This window comes from Bubalus bubalis, chromosome 8 (assembly GCF_019923935.1).
Source record: "Bubalus bubalis isolate 160015118507 breed Murrah chromosome 8, NDDB_SH_1, whole genome shotgun sequence".
In the NCBI taxonomy this organism is placed as follows: domain Eukaryota; kingdom Metazoa; phylum Chordata; class Mammalia; order Artiodactyla; family Bovidae; genus Bubalus; species Bubalus bubalis.
In genome coordinates, this window is record NC_059164.1 from 19,293,407 (window position 1) to 19,317,926 (window position 24,520).

The 24,520-nt window shown below is 38.6% G+C and overlaps 1 protein-coding gene across 3 annotated transcripts in view; it reads right to left on the bottom strand.

The window, feature by feature from the left end:
• The window catches only part of THSD7A (thrombospondin type 1 domain containing 7A), a 492,988-nt gene that overhangs the window by 160,648 nt on the left and 307,820 nt on the right, over positions 1-24,520 (bottom strand). For all 3 annotated transcript variants that reach the window (XM_045166358.1, XM_045166357.1, XM_045166359.1), the window contains exons 5-6: positions 21,404-21,559; positions 19,864-20,076 (exon numbers count right to left, since the gene is read on the bottom strand). In XM_045166358.1, coding sequence (XP_045022293.1) covers positions 19,864-20,076; positions 21,404-21,559 — 369 coding nt within the window. The remainder of the gene's footprint in view (positions 1-19,863; positions 20,077-21,403; positions 21,560-24,520) is intronic.

Sequence of the window (24,520 nt, forward strand, 5' to 3'; positions counted from 1 at the left end):
ATAAGTGAGTTTATTCCTGTAGCATAAAAATCCATGTTACAGGATTCCATGAACTCGTGGAAAGCATCTTCTGCCTTCTGCTGGTTGTGGAAGCATTTTCCCTGTAAAAAGTTGTCGAGATGCTTGAAGAAGTGGTAGTGAGAACTCAGGTAGAATATGGCAGATGAGGCAAAAATTCGTAGCCAAATCTGTTCAACTTTTGAAGCATTCACTGGTTGTGCAATGTGCAGCTTTCCACTGTCATGGAGAAGAACTGGGCCCTTCCTGATGACCAAAAATGTTGACTGCAGGGGCTGCAGTTTTCACTGCATCTCACCGATTTGCTGAGCATACTTCTCAGATGTAATGGTTTCACAGGGGTTCAGAAAACTATAGTGGATCAGACTGGCAGACCACCAAACAGTGACCGTGACTTTCTCTGGTGCAAGTCTGGCTTTGGAAAGTGCTTTAGAGCTTCTTCTTGGTCCAACCACTGAGCTGGTCATTGCTCATTGTCATATAAAATTGACTTTCCCTTGCACATCAGAACCTGAATGAGAAATGGTTTGCTGCTGCTCAGTATAAGAGAAGATGACACTTCAAAACAATGATTTCTTTTTATTTTCTTATTTTTTAGCTTTACAATATTGTATTGGTTTTGCCATATATCAACATGAATCCACCACAGGTATGGGGCACCCACTTGTGGAGCTTCTTCACCTTTCCATCTTGCTTCAAATGTCGAATGACCATAGAATGACTGACATTGAGTTCTTCGGCAACTTATCATGTAGTTTTAAGAGGATCAGCTTTGATGATTGCTCTCAGTTGGTCACTGTGGACTTCTGATGGTTGGCCACTACTTTCCTCATCTTCAAGGCTCTGGTCTCCTTTGCAAAACTTCCTGAACCACACTGCATTGGATGTTCATTAGCAGTTCCTGGGCCAAATGCATCATTGATCTTATGAGTTGTCTCTGCTGCTTCAAAACCCATTTTGAACTCAAATAAAAAAATCACTCAAATTGGTTTTTTTGTCTAACATCATTTCTATAGTCTAAAATATAAAATAAACAGCAAGTAATAACTCTTTAGCAAAAAACATAAAATAAGAAGTGTGCATTAAAATGATGTATAACATAACCACATTTACTTAAGAATGTATTCCAATATCAAATGGCAAAGCTCAACAATGCAAAAACGCCAAGACTTTTGTACCAACCGAATACAAAATGCCTGAAATATATCATTAAATACATGCTGTGGAATGGATGAATGAGTGAGTCTAAGTAGCAGACTCTTAATGATCTAACCAATGTTCAAACCAATTCTAAATGTTGATGTGATCAGAACTTCTCTGCAGGGTTCTAGCTCTCTCATGGCACATGGCCATCTTCTGTGTTGTGCAGCCTAGAAAAGCCCAAAGTAAATACTCAGAAGGGTCAGTGTATACTTTTCTTATTTAAAACTTCTGATATAGCTCTGAATCAAAGCTGACATTTTGGAATCTTAATATGAAAAATATTAGGAAGAAATTCTGTGACATCATGTCATTTCTGTGATCTCTACAATGATGTCCAGCAATGGAATGGTTCAATGACAAAAGAGTAGAAAAGGACAGGAAGGATAAAAAGCATCTTGTAACAATAGTGGGAAAGAAAAAACAGATGCCTTGAGGCACTTTAGACACTACTCCATTTCTGTTGGCCTACTTCTGCTTTGGTAAGGACAACGAATGTTTTCTTAATCTAACATCAAATGCTTTAAAGGTATAAAACAAGTCCTTCTTCTTCCATCAAATTGTCACCTTGCATTCTTCTACTGAGAAATCTTCTAGCAAAATTAGTTGATTCAAAAAAGCCACATCTGACCCTTCTTTAAATAATCAAAAGGTTTTGAAAATGTTTCATAGACATATTCTTAAGAAAAACAGAGATTTATAATAATTGCTTAGAGGCGATTATTGAATACACATGGGAGTATGAGCCCAGACAGTCACTCATTCAAAGTGGGAACTAACTTTCTAGTCTCTTTTTGTATCAGTTAGATCCATTCTGGGACAGAAATAAGAAAACACTTTACTGATTTAAATAATGACTTCAGGTCAGGATATATTCAATGGTTCAAATGGTACCAACAAATACCTCTGTCTCTGTCTTTTATATTATCAACATTATGTAGAGACTAGATAGTTACAGTGTCTTTTTGGTTATTTCCACACAAGTTCTTGGGTGTATTCTCTCCTGCTAGCCCAAACTGGGTCATACGCTTATCCTTAAAGCAATCACTATGGGCAGGTAGATGGAATACAGCTTTGGCAAGTACAATCCCGGCAAGCTTTGTGAATAGGTTTGGGGGATGGATAAATTCCTCAAAGAAAAGTCAGAGGTATAGTCGATGAGAGAGGGAATGAATGAATGTTGAGTAGGCAAGTAACATATGATAAACAGGTATCTAAAAATCTCGTATCAATTTACAAATTCTTTTAATTAAGGATTTAAGACTTTAAGATATAAGATCAAAGATTAAAAATTTTTAATAGTTAATTTACTTAAATTCTTTATCCCCTTTTAGCTTACTGGAAAAACTCAAAACCAAGAAAATGCCCTGTATTAATCTTACAGCTTATCATACCTCATTCCCCATTTCAATACCAGGTGCTACTGAAATAAGATATCTTAGATTGAGGATCACAGCTAAGCAGCATCTACTCTTACCTCCTAATATGGATTTTTGAGGAGTATTTTTTTTTTCTTCTTTCTTTTTTTTTTTTAATTTTATTTTATTTTTAAACTTCACGTAATTGTATTAGTTTTGCCAAATATCAAAATGAATCCACCACAGGTATACATGTGTTCCCCATCCTGAACCCTCCTCCCTCCTCCCTCCCCATACCATTCCTCTGGGTCGTCCCAGTGCACCAGCCCCAAGCATCCACTATCGTGCATCGAACCTGGACTGGCAACTCGTTATTGTGGGAGACTAGTAGTCTTAAGAGTTCAAAGATTACTACAGATTTAGTTTCTCAGATATTTAATTGCCATTCCACAAAAATCTCCCTGATCTAAGTCAAGTGAAGTCTAATTTCTGACTATAGCCACTAACATTATCTTGCCAAGGAAAGAAAGAAAACAAAAATTTTCTGTGCATGCCAGAGTACAATCTTCACATCATATGAATAAAAAATGTACTCATAATCTAATTTTAAACTAATAGAAAAATGTTATGAGAACTAATTTTCAAAATTTGGTCAAATTCAAATCAGTTGATTCAAATGATCTTAGTTCTCTTCATTTAATAAATGAAGACTTTATTAGCTCAATACTAATTTGAATCAATAGCATGTGTTCAGTGGAAAAAAAAGAAATGTCAATTCAGAGATCTACTTCCTTGTGTAACAAGAGAAAGGATTTTCTATGATGGAATGTTACTATTACGTACTTATTATTTTCTGATAGCTAATAGAATAGAAAAGCAGGCATTCATTTTTTAAGGATATATGTATATACATATGGTTTTGAATATATACAAAAATATACACAATAGTTATTTTATGACAGTGTTATAAAAAATAAGTGATAGGCTATAAATAATTTGATCAATATGGGTAATTAATAACATTATCATCTTTAGCCAAACAAACAAAAAAGAATGGCTTTTGTGCTTAGTTCCCTTTTTCACTATATTTTGAATTCACGTCAGATGAATGAAAGTAACAACAAATATTTAAACAGTTTTTGCTATGTGTAAGGCACAATTCTTACCACTTAACATATTTTAACTCATTTATACTCCACGACAATATTATGAGTAGGTAACGGCACTATCCTTATTTCATAGATGAGGAAACTTAGTCACAGAGGATTTAAGAAACTTGCCAAAGAAAATGGTAAAGTTAGCATCTGAGCCCATACTTAGTGCTTCAATGACTGGGTTGCAGAAAACTGAATCTCAGCAAAAATCAGATTAATGAAAAAATGCTGTGAGACGAACCCTTCAGATTGTAGGTTTTTATAAACATTGTTTACTTTTTTCCTCTTTACGCAAATAGAGTGGCTGTTTTGCTGGTGAACTGGCACGTGAGAGTGCGGAATTGGAAGGCACATTGAGATGCTAATGGAGTGTGCAATTTGCTGTCCTGGCTAATCTGACCTCTAGTAGGCAAAATTTGAATTTGCAGCGAGAGCAGTAACAAAAGTTTCCTTAAGGAGAAATTGAGAGTCACTTCCTGAAAAGATGAAAGGTTCAGGAATAAAAGAAAGAAATTAATGACGAATCTTATTGACAACCTGTTATGTGGAGCACAGTGCTAGGAAATCAGCACACTAAAATAAATAAGACATGATCCCTACCCCCAGAGTGACAAACAGTATAGAGGGGATTATGGGTAAATTGGAAATAACCAAATTCTCTAAAATGTACCATGATGCAAAAAACAGAAGGACAGAAAGATGAGTGATAAAAAGGGCAGATGAGATCAGGGAAGACATACTGTGATTCCTAAATAGCTCCGAACACTATGCAGGAGGCAACAGAAAGCCATCAAGAGATTTTTAAGTAGCTAAATCACACAATCAAGAGAGGATGGCTGGAGATCCCTGTGATCCCCAAATTAGGAGAATCTGCTCACGGGACCCCACCGTCTCTATTAACCGCCTCAGTGATTCCCAGTCTGTCTCCTTTAAATTAGCACCACCCTTTCCATTGTTGCCACCCTTATCTAAGCCTCACCACTCTCTCTCACCTGAATTACTGCCATAGCCTCTTCACTGCTTCTTATTCATGCTTTAGAAGTTCATTCTCAACAAAGCAACAAGAATGATTCTTTAAAAACAAAAGTCAAAGTTCCAGTTACTTGTCTACTCAAACCTGCCAACAGATTTCATCTTAGAGTGAAGATCAAAGCCTCTGTTTTGTCTTCCTACTCCATAACCTCTCTCAGCTCATCCCTCATTATTCAGCCCCTAAAATGCTTTACTCCAAGCACACTGGCCACTGTGTTGGGCCTCAGATTCAAAGCAGTTCCCACCTCTGGGTCTTGCATTTGATGTTCCTTTTTAGCAGAGTTTTCTTAAGAGAACAAACTGGTCATAGCAAACACCCTCTTCCAATAACACAAGAGAAGACTGTACATATGGACATCAGCAGATGGTCAAAATCAAAATGATTATATTTTTTGCAGCCAAAGATGAAGTTCTACACTGTCAGCAAAAACAAGACCAGGAGCTAAGTATGGTTCACATCACGAGCTCCTTGTTGAAAAACTCAGGTTTAAATTGAAGCAAGTAGGGGAAACCACTTGGCCCTTCAGGTATGACCTAAATCAAATCCCTTATGATTATACAGTGGAAGTGATAAATAGATTCAAGATATTAGATCCAATAGAGAGAGTGCCAGAAGAACTATGGATGGAGGTTTATAACACTGTACAGGAGGTGGTGACCAAAGCTAGCCCCAAGAAAAAGAAATGCCACAAGGCAGAATGGTTGTCTGAGGAGGCCTTGCAAATATCTGAGAAAAGAAGAGAAGTAAAAAGCAAAGGAGAAAAGGAACAATATACCCATCTGAAAGCAGAGTTCCTAAGAATAGCAAGGAAAGATAAGAAAGCCTTAAGTGAATAATGCAGAGAAAGAGAGGAAAACAACAGAATGGGAAAGACTAGAGATCTCTTCCGGAGAAGGTGATGGCACCCCACTCCAGTACTCTTGCCTGGAAAATCCCTTGGATGGAGGAGCCTGGTGGGCTGCAGGCCATGGGGTCTCGAAGAGTTGGACACGACTGAGCGACTTTACTTTCACTTTTCACTTTCATGCATTGGAGAAGGAAATGGTAACCCACTCCAGTGTTCTTGCCTGGAGAATCCCAGGGACAGGGGAGCCTGATGGGCTGCCATCTCTGGGGTCGCACGGAGTCGGACACGACTGAAGCGACGTAGCAGCAGCAGCAGCAGAGATCTCTTCAAGAAAATTAGAGATACCAAGGGAACATTTCATGCAAAGATGTATACAATAAAGGACAGAAATGGTATGGACCTAACAGAAGCAGAAGAGATTAAGAAGAGGTGGCAAGAATAACAGAAGAATTGTATAGAATATGTCATAATGACCCAGATAACCATGATGGTGTGATCACTCATCTAGAGCCAGACATCCTGGAATGTGAAGTCAAGTGGGCCTTAGGAAGCATCATTATGAACAAAGCTAGTGGAGGTGATGGAATTCCAGCTGAGCTATTTGAGATCCTAAAAGATGATGCTGTGAAAGTGCTGCACGCAATATGCCAACGAATTTGGAAAACTCAGCAGTGGCCACAGGACTGGAAAAGGTCAGTTTTCATTCCAATCCCAAAGAAAGGCAATGCCAAAGAATGCTCAAACTACCACACAATCACACTCATCTCACATGCTAGCAAGTTCATGCTTAAATGCTTCAAGCTATAGTGTTCAATGGAGAAGTCAATGGCACCCTACTCCAGTACTCATGCCTGGAAAATCCCATGGATGGAGGAGCCTGGTGGGCTGCAGTCCATGGGGTCAATGAGGGTGGGACACGATTGAGCGACTTCACTTCCACTTTTCACTTTCATGCATTGGAGAAAGAAATGGCAACCCACTCCAGTGTTCTTGCCTGGAGAATCCCATGGACAGAGGAGCCTGGTGGGCTGCTGTCTATGGGGTCGCACAGAGTCGGACACGACTGAAGTGACTTAGCAGCAGTAGCAGCAGCACAGTGTTCAATAGAACACAAACGGAGAACTTCCAGATATACAAGCTGGACTTAGAAAAGGCAGAGGAACCAGAGATCAAATTGCCAACATCTGTTTGGATCATAGTAAAAGCAAGAAAATTCCAGGAAAACATCTGCTTCTGTTTTATTGATTATGTCAAAGCCTTTGACTGTGTGGATCACAACAAACTGGAAAATTCTTAAAGAGACAGGAATACCAGACCACCTTACCTGCCTCCTGAGAAAACGGTATGCAGGTCAAGAAGCAACAGTTATAATCAGACATGGAACAATGGACTGGCTCAAAATTGGGAAAGGAATATATCAAAGCAATATCATCATCTGCTTGTTTAACTTATATGCAGAGTACATCAGGTGAAATGCCACGCTGGATGAAGCACAAGCTGGAATCAAGATTCCAGGAGAAATATCGACCACCTCAGATATGCAGATGGTACCACCTTAAAGGCAGAAAGTGAAGAGGAACTAAAGAGCCTCTTAATGAAGGTGGAAGAGGAGTGAAAAAGCTGGCTTAAAACTCAACATTCAAAAAACTAAGATCATAGCATCTGACTCCATCTTTCATTACAAATAGATGGGGTCAAAAGTGGAAATAGTGACAGATATTATTTTCTTGGGCTCTAAAATGACTGTGGATGGTGACTGCAGACATGAAATTAAAAGATGCTTGCTCCTTGGAAGAAAATCTACAGCAAACCTAGACAGCATATTAAAAAGCAGAGACATCACTTTGTTGACAAAGGTCCATCTAGTCAAAGCTATGGTTTTTCCAGTAGTCATGTATGGATGTGAGTTGGAGCATAAAGAAGGCTGCGTACCAAAGAAATGTGTTTCAAAATGTGGTGCTGGAGAAGACAATTGAGAGTCCCTTGGACTGCAAGGAGATCAAACCAGTCAATCCTAAAGAAAATCAATCCTGAATTTTCAATGGAAGGACTGATGCTGAAGCTGAAGCTCCAATACTTTGTTCACCTGATATGAAAGCCGACGCATTGGAAAAAACCCTAATGCTGGGAATGACTGAAGGCGGGAGGAGAAGGGGGCAACAGAGGATGAGATGGCTGGATGGCATCATCAAATCTATAGACATGAGTTTGAGCAAACTCCAGGAGATAGTGAAGGACAGGAAAGCCTTGCATGCTGCAGTCCATGGTGTTTCAGAGTCAGACATAACTGAACAATTGGAGAACAACTGCCTAGGACATTATCTCCCCAAATTCTCATGGAGTGACTTCTTTGCCTCCTTTATGTCTCCTCACAATTTTGACTCTATCAACAGGACTGAGTAAATCTTGGTGCTATGAGTGAGAGGAGGAAACCAGGAAGAAAAAACAATTTTGGAGGGAAGATGATGAATTTCACTTTGGTACATACTAATTTGGAAATGCCAGAAGGGTTTAGCTGGAGCTATCAGGTAGAACTCAAAAACAGAAGGCTGAAGGGGAATCTTAACATTTAAGGAAGATGCACAGAAGGAATATAGCATACTGGAAACAGAAGTAGCCTGTGGTAGACAAATTCTGACAAGTACCTTCCATCAAAAAGTATAATTGAGTCCAGTATCCCTTGAATATGGCTAGCCCAGTGTCTGGCTTTGACCCAAAGAAAGTGGTAGAAGTAATCTTATGGCTGCCCCAGAATCCAGGCATTATAAGGTCTTTCGCTTGTTTTGCCCTGTTGGAACACCAGTCTATGATCACCTTGAGACTAAGCCAGTCTAGTCCACTGGTGATGAGAACACACAGGGAGGAAAAACAAGGTTCCTTCTCTGATATTATTGAGGCCAATTTAGACACCATCCACAACAGCCCTCCAGTGCACTATACCTGACCAGTGAGCCGAGGAGGAACCAAAGAGAACCAAAGAGGCCCAGCCAACCAATAGAATTGAGGAAAAAAATTTGTTAAGTTTAAGGGTGGTTTGCTATGCAGCATACAGATCTGGTACAGAACTCAGTACCTAGAAATGGGGTCTTCTGAAACATAAACCTAAAATATTACCTCAATGGACATGAACTTGAGCAAACTCCAGGAGTTGGTGAAGGACAGAGGAGTCTGTTATTAACAGCATCAGCTGATGTGCTACAGTCCATGGGGTGACAAAGAGTCAGATACAACTTAGCGACTGAACAATAACAACAACAACAACAACAACAAAAAAACAGGTAGCATGGCCAAAATGTAGTAAAGGCTGAAAAGTAGGTGAGACGATTAACAGAGGATGGAGTCAGAGTCTCACATTACATATTTTGGAAAAATTGGCAGAACTGTTGCTTATAGAAACTTGCAAGATAGAAAATATTAAATGAACCTATGAATCCACATGTTTCTGGGAAAGATGTTAAAAAATGTCAATTTAACTTTTTTCCACTGAGAATCACATGCTATAGAGAGAAATAAACTATAAAAAGAATAACTCAATGTACAGTTGGAATTATGATGATGCCATAATGTGCTGAAATAGAAAATAAAATAGTTTCTTTTTTCTAGTTAGAAGAAGAGAGAAAGATTTTCAGAGTCATAAATGGCCTAAGATAAAAATCAATTCAAGGATGCAGCTAAAAGTTCTTTGATAAGACCTCAGGAAAATTGTGGTATTTAGAAGACTCTCTGTCCTTTAAAAGGCCTCTAAAATTCTTAAAGGTAGTTTCCACAGCAGCCTCATACATGGCCCAAAATAAAGAGAGGTTTTTTCCAAAAACAAATTATCCACATTATGGATATGGCTTTGGTACCAGAGAGTGACCTCCAAAGAGATTCTTAAGAAACCCACATTTTGACAGGGCTGTATTGATAAAAACACTGTCACCTTGGTCTTCGAGAAATTAAAACGTTTCAAAATGAATAAAAGAATTCCAGGCTCTCTGGTTCAGGAGAAGGCAGACTAAGGGAGTCCCTCAGCTATAAACGTGCATTTCTTACGGAAAAGGCGAGACATCTTACGGAAAATCCAGAAGTGAAGAAGTGAAGAACAAAGAGCCAAGGAGTAAAATGGACTAGGGAACTACTCTCAAGGAACAAAAACTGGCTTAGATCAAGGAATTTTCCCTCCCCTGATATACGGGAGACAGGCTGGGTTTCAGAACTGGTGTAGACCACGGACTGCCGAACGCTTCCTGTTTTTCTCATCTTTGAGTCTATTCTGATTTTCTGCTCCCTGTTACATCATTGTATGTTGTATGTGCGGAGAAGGTATCTTGTCTTTTTTGTTCAAATTCCTGTGACTTGAGAATAGCCACACCTAGAAACCATAAATTTCGATTTCAATGTGAAATCAGGTTCTTTGCGACAAGTAACATAAAACAAGGATTATATGAAATCTTTATCTTAAGGAAAACCATTTTTCACAAATCACTCTGTGAAAAGCATGCACTAATGTAGAGTAAGACCTTGAAGAAATGTGTATGTCAGGGGAGGGAAGAAAGGGTTTCATTTTTGGGGGAAATTATCTGAATGATTAAACTTTTTATTATATCTACAAACTGAAATATCTTTCAATATGAGGGTTATGTTTTCCATGTTTTGACACCTTAAATAATTCATTCAGATAAACTGATTCTGTAGGACTGAGTACTTTCTAAATTCACAGAAAAAAGAAAGGAATAATGATATTCAAGTTAGAGACAAAAGCACTTGAACATTTACAATTTTAAAAAATAAACACTCTAATCCTATCATAGGAAATAATTTTGTGTTTGTGGAGGGGGTATTATGTGGAAGATACAAAGTACAATTCTGTTTAAGATGTCAAATTCTATGATTTTAATCTGATCAGATGAGACTGTTATTTTATTTTTGCAATGCTAGAGACCAGGGTTTGATCCTTGGGTTGGGACGATCCCCTGGAGAAGGGAATGGCTACTCACTCTAGTATTCTGGCCTATAGAATTCCATGGACTGTATAGTCCATGGTGTCACAAAGAGTTGGATATGACCAAGGGACTTTCACTTCACTTCAAGGTTATATATTTATTTTTATATTTTATGATTTATTTTTTCTCCTCAAAAAAAAGAATTTTTTAATAATTAAAGAATATTCTTTAATTATTTTATTTATTTAATTATTTTATTCTTTAAAATAATTAAAGAATAGCACTAAATGACTTTGAAATGCACAGGAAAGAATTTGACAAATTGCCTCCAGGGGAAAAATAGCTCATTTAAAAATAAGAGCTCAAAGCATATATGTAAAAAAGAATACAAATAAAAAAGAGTGTGTGTGTGAGTGCTTGGTCACTCAGTCACGTCTGACTTTTGTGACCCCATGGAATGAAGCCCGCCAGACTTCTATGTGCGTGGGATTTCCCAGGCAAGAATACTGAAATGGGTTGCCATTTTCCTTCTCCAGGGAATCTTCCCCACTCAGGTACCAGACAGACATCTCCTGTGTCTCCTGCATTGCAGGCAGATTCTTTAAACCCTGAGCCACCCAGGAAGCCAAAAAAAGAGTCGCTGCACCTGAACCGTTGTCCCTGAGATACCTCGTCTACATTTGAACTAGATGCAGATCATGAGATAGTAAACTTTAAGCCTGATGATGTAACTGCCTGAGAATTTTGATAGTCTCAGGTGAAAAGGGGGCGTACCTTGCACTTTAGAGGAATGAAAACAACTGTGACCAGATGGTGGACAGTGGTAAATTAAATCCTTTGCCACAATTCTTTGTAATGTCTCTCATCAAGCGGTAGAGCCTGTTTCTCTCTTCATTAAATCTGAGTTGTCTTTGGGACTTCTTTTGACCAAAAGAATGTGGCAGAAGTAACATCGGACAAGCTCAAGAGTCTTGTCAGCTTCTGTTTCCGTCCTTTTAAAGCAGTGCCCTACATCCACCATGTAAGGAAGCTGCTAGCCTAAGTGAGAATGAGAGCCTCTGTCAAGAAGCACCAACACACCTCAGTGGGCAGTTCACATCAGCTGGAAAATATGTGAGGGGGTCCACCTTGCATCTGGCTCCAGGCACAGCCAAACCTCTGCAAGTGAGCACAGTCAAACCCGAACAGGAACTCGGAAGAATCACGAGAAATCCTAATCAGTTTTGTTTCAGCCAGTGAGTTTTGAGGTGGTTTACTGCCCGGCAACAGTTACATGACACATGACCTGAGAGGTAGGAAAGAAATCAGAGGGATGGAGACTCAATGAAATCAGGGGAAACAAAGTCAGCTAGAGGAGATTACAAGATAAACAAAGTCACAGAGGCAAATAAGAGAGAGAGACAGTGGAAGGGATGAGAATCTGTTAGATAGATTAATCTGTTAGGAGAATCTGTTAGGTTTAACAGTCAAACTCCAGTTTAAATGATTGAAAGATGTGTCTTCTATCATACTGGCTTTTACTGCCCCAGCTATGAGAAAACTGGCTGCCCTGGGTTATGTTAAGGCACTTGACCACTTATGATAAAGTGAAAAGCTATTTTCTTTCTCTTGCATTTGCTATTTCAAGTGGTAAATAACACTCAGTGAGAGATTTATATCATCCAGTTAAGTGGTTAGCAAACTACTGTTCACTTAACTTTCATTCGAGGTTTCTGCTATAACTATCCTACTTTAAAGAAGAAACTTCCTTATAAAACTCTGCTCTTTGCTAAGATACTGCTAGGCAATAGAACACTGGCTCAATCCTGATGACATCCTTACAAATAAAAAAGTATTTTTTATTTATATCATATCAAAACATAATATACATATCACACATGCATGCATGCTCAGTTGTGTCTGACTCTTGAGACCCGCCAGGCTACTCCATGGAATTTCCCAGGCAAGAATACTGAAGTGGATGGCCATTTCTTCCTCCAGGGGATCTTCCTGACCCAGGGGTACAACCTGTGTCTCCTGCATTGCAGGCGGATTCTTTACCACAGAGCCACCAGGGAGATCCATACATTCCACACACACTTACATATACAAATGCACAAAGCTAGATCAGGACATCTGATGCCAGATTTTTTAAGACCAGAATAAAACTGCGATTACTACAAGCCAACACTGAAGAATAGCTTGTTGTCTTAAACTTTGTAAAAAGGCTATAATGACTTTCATCTTTACAACAAATTGAATAGAGAATCTCAACCGAATTATAGGAAACAAACTCTTACCAACAGTGTTAGATGATCCTAATTGTAAAGTAAGAGAGCTTAGATTTAAGCATAATATCCAACCTAATTATATTCCAAACACATTAAATGACATAGCATTCTACAGGAAGGAAACTCCTTAGTTGATTTATTGCCTAAATTATGGAAAAACAATTCAGTTATAGGACATATTCATGCATTTAAAAAGATCAGCTTTTCCACGTAATGGCTATGTAATTTGTGTTAAGAAGTAGATTCCAGTTCCAAAGAATGATCACGGTTTTGAAATTGTGTTCTACAGATATTTCAATTGATCTGAACTCAAGTTCTTGTCAGTTTTAGGAGCAAGTCATAGGTTAGCTTTCCTTCTAAACTTACACAAATTTTAACCGACGTTTTCATCACTCCTCCTTCTGCATTACGAGGTTCTTGTACATTATTGATAATAATTATGGAAAGATACAGCACAAAGGGTATTATCCTGATGGAAAAAAGCAAAAATATTTAAGAATAGGTTTTTCAATTTCAAGTTCTTGAAAAGATATGTCAACATTTTCAACTATTGAACAACCTCAATGCCTGCTACTTGGGTGTTTTTAAGTTTCTGAGCCTTCTGAAATTCCACTTTCCATATAACTTAAAATAGAATTATTTAAATTTCACTGGAGAATTCACGAACAATTATGTTATAATAGCTGGAAGTTTCCTGGACCCACCTTCCTCCTTCCAGATAGCATCTGTGGGCCAGTGGTTGACTGATTTGAGAGTATAAAATCCCAGCTCCTTTATTTTTAAAACTATAAGTTTTGGGATTTAATCTACAATCCAGAGTGTCTCACCTGCTTAGACTGTGTCTGAAACTTTGGTGCTTCTCTGTGCAGAAAGGAGTTCACTTAGCAGGTCTGAGACTGTTATCCTTAGACACTCTTGATCACTCAGCTGGCCCGTGGCTTGTATCTGGAAACTTGAATATCTGCAGGGCTCTATGTTCTCTGGGCTTCCTTGATAGCTCAGTTGGTAAATAATCCACCTTCAATGAGGGAGACCCAAGTTTGATTCCTGGGTCGGGAAGATTCCCTGGAGAAGGGATAGGCTACCCACTCCAGTGGTCTTGGGCTTCCCTTCTGGCTCAGCTGGTAAAGAATCTGCCCACAATGCGGGAGACCTGGGTTCAGTTCCTGGGTTGGGAAGATCCCCTGGAAAAGGGAAAGGCTACCCACTTCAGTATTCTGGCCTGGAGAATTCCATGGACAGTCCATGGAGTTGCAAAGGGTCAGATACAACTGAGTGACTTTCACTTTCCGTGTTCTCTAAATAATTAAAATTTTGGTCACTGTGCCTAAAGCATTTTTACAAATAATTGCTGCTTAGACTGAAAGACTGCTTTCCTGTGGGAGTCTGCAATTTTGGTATGTGCTACTTAGCAGGTCAGGCTTTCCCTAGTGGCTCAGTGATAAAGAATCCACCTGCCAATGCACGGGACGGGGTTTGATCCCTGGGTCAGGAAGATCCACTGGGAGGAGGAAATGGCAACCCATTCCAGTATTTTTGTCTGGGAAATCACATGGACAGATGAGTCTGGTATGCTAGACCTTGGGGTAGCAAAGAGTCGGACACAACTGAGCACAGCACACAAACAGAAGGTGACCGCATGGCTGAGTCAATACAAACTCGTGACTCCTGGGCTCAGATGAGCTCTCCTGGTAGACAACACTTCACACATGTCACAATTCACAGATGGAAAATGACACACATTCTATGTGATTTTGTTAGGAGAGGACTCTCAGAAGCCTGGACTTTGTTTTCTCCAGACTTTGCCCCGTGTGCCTTTTTTCTTTTGCTGATTTTGCTTTGTGTCCTTTTGACAAAATAAATCACATACTGAGTTCTGTAAGTTCCTCTCCTTAATTAAAGAACCTGGGGGTGGTCTTGGGTACCCAAGACACACTCCCCTTTCATTATTTTGCTTCTTCATTCCCCATTTTCTTACTGGCTTTCCCTGAGAGCACATCCTTAATCAACTGTTGGCATCCCAATCCTTGACATGGTCTATGTCTCTAGGGCAGCTCATGAATATTCTCAATCAGACCAAATATTAGTTTCAACTAGAAGCTTTGTAATCTCTATTCCTGGGATGATTTCCTCCTTACCTCTTATACTCTTTTCCAAATACCTCTATCCCCCTCCAAACTGTTGTTCTCTAATAAATATATATTTGGACAAATTAATTCAGCATTTACATGATTTGCAAATTGCATATGCATTGTATGTACAACAAGGCTTAAAATAGAACAGGCTTGCCCCATTTCTCCCCATACCGAGTCCTGTTTTCCAGAGACAAAAATTTTCCATACTTTTTAGGTGCTTATTCCTGATTTACTTCAGGATACCAGGTTTTACATTCCTCTTAATAATGAATTCCTGGGAAAAAAGAAGTACAACATGAACTGCTTGGGGAAGAAATAGTATTCAAGTCTCTCCTTCCTTCTACTCATAGGCGGACACATATCTCGTTCCATGAAGGAGAGGAAGAAATTGGTGGTAAAAATTAAGAAAGACTAAGAAGTCATATGACAAGCCAGTGCTTGGGATATTAGAGTCATCTTCAACCATCTTTCACAGTTTGTCCTTCTGGAACTTTTGCCGATATACAGAAATGGTTCCCAAAACAGGCAGAAAAATTTACTTTAAAGACCTGCTTCAGTACTACGCTCTTAGTTGTCTTAACCTTATGTCTTCTTCAGCATTACCCAAATCCAGCCAGTTTGCTTTGGTGCTGGGAGTCTTTGGATAAAAGAGTCAGTTCCTAGGTTCCACCAAAACAATCCTGTTCTCATTTTAGTAGAGGGGTTCACAAACTTCATTGTGCATGTATCAGAATTATCCAGAAATCTCCATAAAAATGCAGCTTTCTGGGACTTGCCTCTGTATATTGTAATTAAGTGAGTCTGTAGATAAGACAGGAATCTGGATTTATAGCACACTTAAGGAGATTTTGATACTGGGGGATCCAGGATACCCTTTGCCAAAGCAGATCTAGCACCTTATAGGGTAATTTGAAAAAATACTTGCATATAATGAAAATACACATATGTACATATATCTCATATCTATCTATAGATGACTTAAAACATCTAATGTTATTTATGTGCACACTCAGTCGCTCAGTCATGTGTGACTCTTTGCAACCCTATGGACTATAGCCTGCCAGGCTCCTTTGTCCATGGGATTTTCCAGGCAAGAATACTAGAATGGGTTGCCTTTTCCTAATCAAGGGGATATTCCCAACTCAGGGACTGAACCTGTGTCTCTTGTGTCTCCTGCACTGGCAGGCAGATTCTTTACCACTGAGCCACCTGGAAAGCCCTAAAATTATGTATACATGAAAAATCTGTTGACATTCTTAGAAATCCAATAGTTTTTAACCACAGTGGCATGACACAATGGTGTGCTACAATCAGGGTTCAGGTATATGTTAAACATTTGTTGTTAATGACATTTAGAGTAAGTCAGTTACTCTTAACAAATGAATTGCAATAATTTAAGGTTATCTATATAATCATGACATTCCCAGTTAGTTGAATTTTGACACACTTTACCTAACAGAAGAGGAAGGAATTGAGCTTCAAGAACAGTATAATACACTTGGAGGTCATGGCTGGATACTGCTCTTACTACTGTACTATTAATATTAGTAGCTGTGTAATCAGGGATTGTACTGATTTACTTCTATAAAAATATTATTTTAGGGTTTCATAAAAATCTCTGTCAAGTGTGAATATGACTCATCCATGTCAGTGTCACTGGTTAGATGTTAACTTTTACTCATGTGGATAAAAATGAGAAAGGTAGCATAGAAACTCCAGGAAAACAGTAGTTTTGAAATTCACACAGAAAGGTATCAGTATTCAGATTCCTGGAACAGAACACATGATAATGAAATATGGATAGCATCATTTTATATGGATAGTATGATTTTATATCATCTTATATGGAAACAATATTTGATTTACAGTATCCTTACATAATCAGTAAGATCACAGACTATTTTTCACTTTCAGCCTGATAGCCTTGCTTTCTTTCTGTCTCTAAGGAACCAATTTGGGAAACAAAGTACAGTTGCCTCATCAATTTACACCTTTAAATAAAACACAGACAAATCCTGCCAAACCTGGAAGAAGGCAGATTCTGGGTTTGCTCACAGATTCAGCATCCTTGAGGATCCCACTTGCCCCCTGCCCCATCACCCCAGACCTTTCGTGCAGAGTTCTTGCCTTTGTGCTCAGAGATCTGGCACTGCTTTTCTGAAGGTCTTTTAATTATGAGTAATATTTTTTTTTTCTGTTACACATAAAACGTTCTTCTCTTTCTGGAGAGGCTAATTGCCTCCTTGAGTTCTCCTTTGTCTCTCATTTTTGTTACACCCCTCTGTCAGAGAATCTACACAAAACTTCTCTTGGGGGTTCTTCCAACTCTTTCCCAATCCTGCTCCTTAGGAGTCAGCTGGGAAAATGAACAATAACAGCAAGCGGCAAATCCTAATGATCTCAAAAGCCTGGTAAAGAATAATTCAGAAGAAAAGAGACTTTAGACACTTTGTGATCATTAACAAAGTTGTGAAATTTGTGAGGAAGGTGGGAGAAAAAAGATTTTTTTTTAATTATTTGTTAGATTCACAGGCTCTAATTCCTCATTTCCCTAGTTGAGCTGTAACTTAATTATAAAACAAAATCTATAGCCACAGACAGGCCTGGAGGTACAGTCTGTACAACTAATCAACTTTAATTCCCTGGGCTCGATTTAATTACAAAATGACATTCAATGCAGCTGCTAAACACTTTACCAGATGACCACATGATAATACTCGTACAGCACTTACAGGTCCCCAGCTTTTGAGCTGATCCTAGCAGTGCAATCATGTTTCAGGTATAATAAATTTGAACAGCTCTAGGATCTATAATCAGAGATTCTCTTGATTTTATACATTTCTGTAGTTGAGCCAGCTAAAGTATTGAGTTGCCCTACAACTAATAATATATGTCAGGGAGTAAAACATAATGACAGAGGAGATGTCCTGATAAAGAACAATAATAACAAACTGAATTTCAGTAACACATTTCTTACCTTTTTAAAATTCATTGTTGTTTGGTGGACAAAGTGAAATCTGCCTTATGTATACTGAGTTATCAACTTGTATTTCAGATTATGACATACATTATTTTTCAATGTAACTAGACATAGCTAACTCATTTGTCTGCTTGTCTCAACGTTCCATAAGAAAATTTGGGAAGTGATTGTCCTACAAAATATTTTTTACCTGACAAAATTAATCACTAATGTTTTTAAAATAGTCAGCTCCTCTAGTATATTTCAAACGTATTCAATTTGTACAAACATCCAGGAAGACCACTGCGATACGTAAGATCTGATTGTTCATTTTATAACATTTTGCCAGAAGTTCCATGCACAGTTAACTTTTCATCTTAGAGCTGTTTTCATCCTAGCCCACATAGATATACTTTTAATAATACTTGGGATCCCAGTTTCTCCCTAGGTCTCTAGGAGGTTAAGAAAAATTATTTAAATTGAGGAAAAGGAATCAAGAAGCAGTATCATTAAGGGAGTTACTAATGATGCTAAAATAAATATGACCCTTACTGCTTTTCCAGCAACTCACATGGTAATGTAGTGTCATTTGATTCAAATTAGGATTTGAAGTGGGTTTATAAACACAGCAGGATGCGTTCCATTTGCGTCCTTTCTCCTAGATGTTAATCCTCTTTTCTTTCCCTTTAGAGTAGAACTGGGTACAAGCTAAAGAGAGGATGTATCATAACTAATTATATCTATAGAGAAAAGAGCAACATTTACTGTCAAGTATCTGGAGCTCTAATCCCCTTCACATTCACCTTCCAGCCTCCAGTGCCGGTTCAGATTTTACCTGATGCGGTCCTGCTCGACTACCTGAGACACCAGACAAAGACAACACTGCACGTTTCAAAGTTGAAAGGCTCATTTCTCAGTACTGGCAGTGCTTGTCAGTCTCTTACCCCAGAGAGTATCCTTCTCTACTGAGCAGTGATTGAGTCACAGGAGGAAAAGATTCTGTTTGCTGGAAGAAAATAGGATAGAAGGAATCATGACGGTTACCAGATGCTCCAGTGGCCCTGTGGGGGCACCAGAACGTTTCTGCGTAGGCTGCAAACAGCAGCAACCGTCATCCACGGGGCCCTGCGGCGTGGTGCTCACGCTGCTCTGATGTGCAGTCACAGGATTCCAGAGTCGGAAGGGACCTTAGAGACAATTTTAGCCAGAGATTTACACTACGTCTGGGGGAGTTCTGTGTTTCCTAAGTGTAATTCAGGGATTGCTAAAGAGTCAGGGGGAATCTCCCTGAAACAGTAGCATCACACTTGGAAAGGATGCAAAAATCTTCAGTCAAGGCTGAGAGCAAGACAGTATATTTTATCAAACAAAAATCAGTTGTAAAAGTCCTGGGTAATTCCTATGGTTCAAGAAGAGAACTCTGTGGAAAATCCTCACCTGGGGGGGACTCTATGACATTCCTGGAAGGGAGAGTCCCAGAGTTCAGAAGGTTGATTCAGGAGGAACTCTAGGCTGCAACAGGAATCATGGCTTGGTAATCATTACTAAGACACAGTATCAGGGTGGGAGATGAAGGCTTCTCAAATCAAGTCAACCAAAGCTAACAACCCTTCTTTATTTACATATCACTTTCTGTGGCAAATTAAAAAATCTTAGAAAAATGTTACCTCTCATTGTTTTTACACCTTGTCTTGATGATGGTTTCTTATTGCATGTTACTTGTTTTAAAAGTGAAAATACCCTGTGATTGTTTAAAGACCCTCTCCACAGCCACCATCAGAAAAAATGAAAGAGAGAAAGAGAAGAAACAGGAAGAAAGGATGGAAGGGGTAGTTGTTTCTGTGTTTGTAAACAGAACCAGCTATGACGCGAGAAGACATGATATTTTAACATAAGGAAAAGTATTTCTCCAGGGTCAAACAAAACAACCATAAAATAAAAGGAGGACAGATAATCTTTCTTACCATCACTGTTGATGCACACAACCTCCTGAACTTGCGAGCCTGGACCGCACTCCTTGCCATTATCTGGTTCACAGTCGCCGAGCCTCACCGCTTTCCAGTCATAGCAGGATGGCTCCTCACAGGGAATGGCTTCCAGTAAGTGAGGGCAGTTCCCAGTGCCTCCAGAGCCTCCAGTGGGCTCATTGGTGATGCGCCGCTTCCTCAGTTTGAAACCTGAATTGTTGGGGAAGGAAAATATTCTTTGTTACCATCATGGTTTGAATATTTCAGAAGGCTGAATGAAACCCTAAGTGAAAGCAGGATAAGGATAAAGGGTAAAATTCATATGTGCTTTATTCACTAGTGTATCCCCAAACTCTAGTTTAATAGGAGCTCATTAATAACTTATTAGATGAATAAATGAATGAACAAATGGCCAAAGAGGGACTTTTGGTGTTAGCTTACTATAGTAAAAATAAAGCAAATAAAAAGAGCTGGAGAGAGAGAAAAAGAGAGAAGAGATTTTGCTTTTGGTTAATTTGGAAAGTCTGTAGTTATAAAATGTTAAAAGACAATAAAATCTCCAAAGACACCATAAAATCTCAAGCTATTCAGAAATATTCATGACACCGATAAGAGTGATATTACTTTGAATTCCTCAACAGGCTTATGTGGTTAAACTTGAAAAGGAACCTCTGAGAAGTTGGATGATCTCAGGAAATTGTCTCTTTGAGCCTTAGTTGATTTTAGACTCCCCAGAAATTTGAATTAGGGATATAATCCATCTGGGTTCTAATGAGGAGTATTCAAAGACCTGCTCTGTGCTTTAATAGCACCTAAGTGTTGCCTTGTCTGACATTGTATGACAAAATTAGTAAGTCTGTCTATTACTAAGTGAACATACTAGAATCACTAGAAAGCTGTCCTTTGAAACAAAATAGAAAAGTGTTTTCAATTACTAGATCATGTGAAAAATCACTCTACCGTGCCTACCACATGGGAAACAACTGCATTTATTTTACTTCTTTCAGATATAACATTTGCATCATAAAAGTAATAGTCATTATTTTCTCATCTTAAAATAATAAGGAGTTCTATTTATTAGGTACTAGCTATGGGTCAGCAATGAAATAAATGCTTTATGTTTTATCTCCTTGGATCTTTAAAGAAAACATGGGTGCCAGATCAGATTACATCACTTTTACAGATGAGGGGATAAAGACTTACATTAATTAACTTATCTAAACAGTAGAGGACAGAACAGGTTTCCCAATTCAGGTCAGCATGACACCATAGCTCATCTTAACCACTGCACCAACTGCCTTAGATGTTCTCCATCTGTTGTCTAAAATAATAAGCATCTCGCCTACATTCTGCAGTTTTTATCTTCTGGTGTCATTACCAGAGTGGGTTTATACTTCTTTTGTAATTAGTACTCTTTAGCCATTCTAGAAAATACTGTCAACAAATGATCACAGGAACACGCAGCAGCGTTTGTTAATAATTCATGGTTTGACTCCATTGATGGGAGTTTCAAGCATGCCATTTTAGTATTACATACCTTTTTTGCCTTGCTGGTCATTACAGTTTTCATAAGTGCAAGGTCCCCACGCTGTCCAAGGTGAAACCTCACATTCAATAGGACAGGGAATGTGGCACAGCTGTGTCGTGTTGGGGACAGGGCCAGTGCATAATTTCAGGTCCACTGGTTTTGGGGCTGTTTGGAGACAAAGAGAGATCCCTTAAGCATTAAACATAGTACTGGTCAATAATATGATTCTTCTATGTGTATGAAGAAGGAAAAATGCTTAGAGAAGTGTCACCAAGACATTACTTCAATGCTTCTCAGCTCCATCCTGAGAATAAAAGGAGAAGGAGAAGGGGGAAAAGGAAGCAATGTAGTGTCATCAAAGGAAACTGGGCTAGAAGTCCTAAAATTGTTTAATCTTCAGCTTCACCACTATGCAATTAATAATGCTGAGTCTAATATTCCTAGCCAATAAAACAATACTTATGGCTAATTTTATTTCTAAAATTTTATAGTCAGAATCTAAAAATGTAGAATTTCCTTTGGAGGACTGAACAGAGTAGGAGGGGAAATAAATGTCTATGGAAAATCTCCACTGAGTGCCTTGTGGCACAATAGTCTCTGTTTTGGCCCACAGAAAGGTACCTGGTGGATATGATGAAGGACCAAATGGGGCATCTCTATCTCCAACTGCATGACTCACCAGGTACTTTCCAGAACTTTCAAGAGTACAGCACCTGCGTATGTGATCCAAAGCTCAGAACTGCTAAAGGGACTAATTTATAACTGTCCATGTATGTTCATGAGTTGATCAATGAACTGTGGATAAATACTGCTAGCCCATGCTTCTTTCTTCCTTTGATGACTGCAATTTGGCTATTTTGTACAACACATACATTTGACAGTTAATGTCAGATGGTGTCCATAGTTCTGGTTAAAAATGACTAAGTGAGAAAGATACTTGAAGCTATAAAGACATCAGAAGAGAATCAAGTTTACTACTGTCATAAAAATTTAAAGAAGCAAATGTCTTAGACACACATTTCTTTTAATGACAGCTAGCTTCTGTTATAGTCTGGTACTCTGAAAAGCCCATCCACGTAGCACAAAAAGCCTGACATAATAAGAGATTTAACTCTTAGGTTCTTTATGTAAAAGTGAAGTGAAAATCACTCAGTAGTGTTCGACTCTTTGTGACCCCATGGACAATACAGTCCATGGAATTCTTCAGGCCAGGATACTGGAGTGGGTAGCCTTTCCCTTCTCCAGGGGATCATCCCAACCCACTGAACCCAGGTCTTCTGCATTGCAGGCAAATTCTTTACCAGCTGAACCAGCAGGGAAGCCCATGTTAAGGACTATCAAATTCCAATTACATGGGATTGCATATAGATGTTCATAGAGAAAATAAAATATTTTAAACTATAATATCCCAACTTTTAAATAAAAATATTCAATACATCTACTTGTAGTTTAAATATTAAAGCAAACTGTAGGTACTTGCATATCCCTCAACTTTCTACATACAGAAACACACACAATCATAAAGGCTAGTATATTAACTCCTCTTTCTGCCACATTTTTCAGTTCTGAAAAATATTCTACAGAGTTTTCCTCCAAGAAGTACTTATTTCCCTCCCTTCTGAGTCAAAGCCTTCCCCTTCTCCCCTCCCATACACAATGAAGTGAAAATAAATGACTGGGCATCCCTAACTTGCTTAACATGAGCACCATGAGCATTCTCACTTAGGTTTATCAGAATTGCTACTAATTTGTATCATAACATTAGCCAAAGCCAAAAATGATTAACTGGATTGCTTTCCAACAATGAAAGCCCTTGGCACAGTAATGACGGAAAGTACAGAAATAAATGCTTCATTTGTCTGAATATAAAAAAAAATGACACTGATAATATGCATCTCACATAAAATGATTTGTTTTTAATATTCTTACAGGCATAAGAATCTTGGGATGGTTGATTTCATGTGGCAACTTGCCTGGGCTAAGGGAGGGTGAAGCACTGTTTCTGGGTGTGTCTGTGAGGCCATTTCTGGAAGAGACTGGCATTTGAATCAGTAGGCTAACGTAGACTTTCCTCACCACTGTGGGTGGGGCATCATTCAACCCACTGAGGTCTGAATAGAACAAAAAAGTGAAGGAAGGTCCATTTTTTCTCTTCCTCATCTGGGATATCTATCTTCTGCTCTTGGACATCAGAATTCCTGGTTCTGGGAAACCAGAAAGTACACCAGTGGCCTTCTTCCCAGGATTCTGGGAGCCGATTCCTATAATGTACTTATATACAACCTATTGGTCCTGTTTCTCCAGAGAACCTTGACTAATGTAAGTCTATAATACATAGAAAAACTCCTATAACTTCCAGTTAACGTAATTCCTTCATTTGTGGAATCTTTTAGTGAAAGTTTTAGTCCTTCAATCATGTCTGACTCTTTGTGACCCCATGGACTGTAGCCCACCAGGCTCCTCTGTCCATGGGATTCTCCAGGCAAGAGTACTGGAGTTGATGGCCATTCCCTTCTCCAGGGGATCTTCGTGACTCAGGGATTGAATCCTGGTCTCCTGCATTGCAGGCAGATTTAAATTAATGCTTATATGTATACTTACTTGAAAAGTCTCTGTGTTTTATTTTCAGTGAACTAAAAGTAACTTTATGGTTCAGTGTTATCATACAGTTTTGGAAATTAGAGTTGGAAAGTATACAATTGTGAGAACTGTTAGAGCCTGAAGAACTTTATTTTATATAGAAAGTTGAAAACTTTAGGAGGAAACAAGGCTTTGTTTTTTTTTTTTTTTTAATTAAGGAAACAGATAAAAACATTAATTCCTGGCCATTTTTCTAAAGTTTAATTTTAACTTGGTGTATTTTGAGTAAACAAAGAAGAATAATCACTCACAATTCTTTAACTACTAAGAAAGAAATATGATGAATAAAGGCTTAAGGAAGTATTTCTTGAAGCAAAATATGCTTAACAATCTTCTGCTAAGCTGGCCAACTTAGCACAAAGATAATACAGTTCTTGAAAAACAGTGCCAACTAAAAATTGGCACTTGCCATCTGCCTCTTCAAGGATTAAACACAAGCTGCTATGACAGCTGACCTTCAACACACTCTGAAAGGGGTTCAGTGTG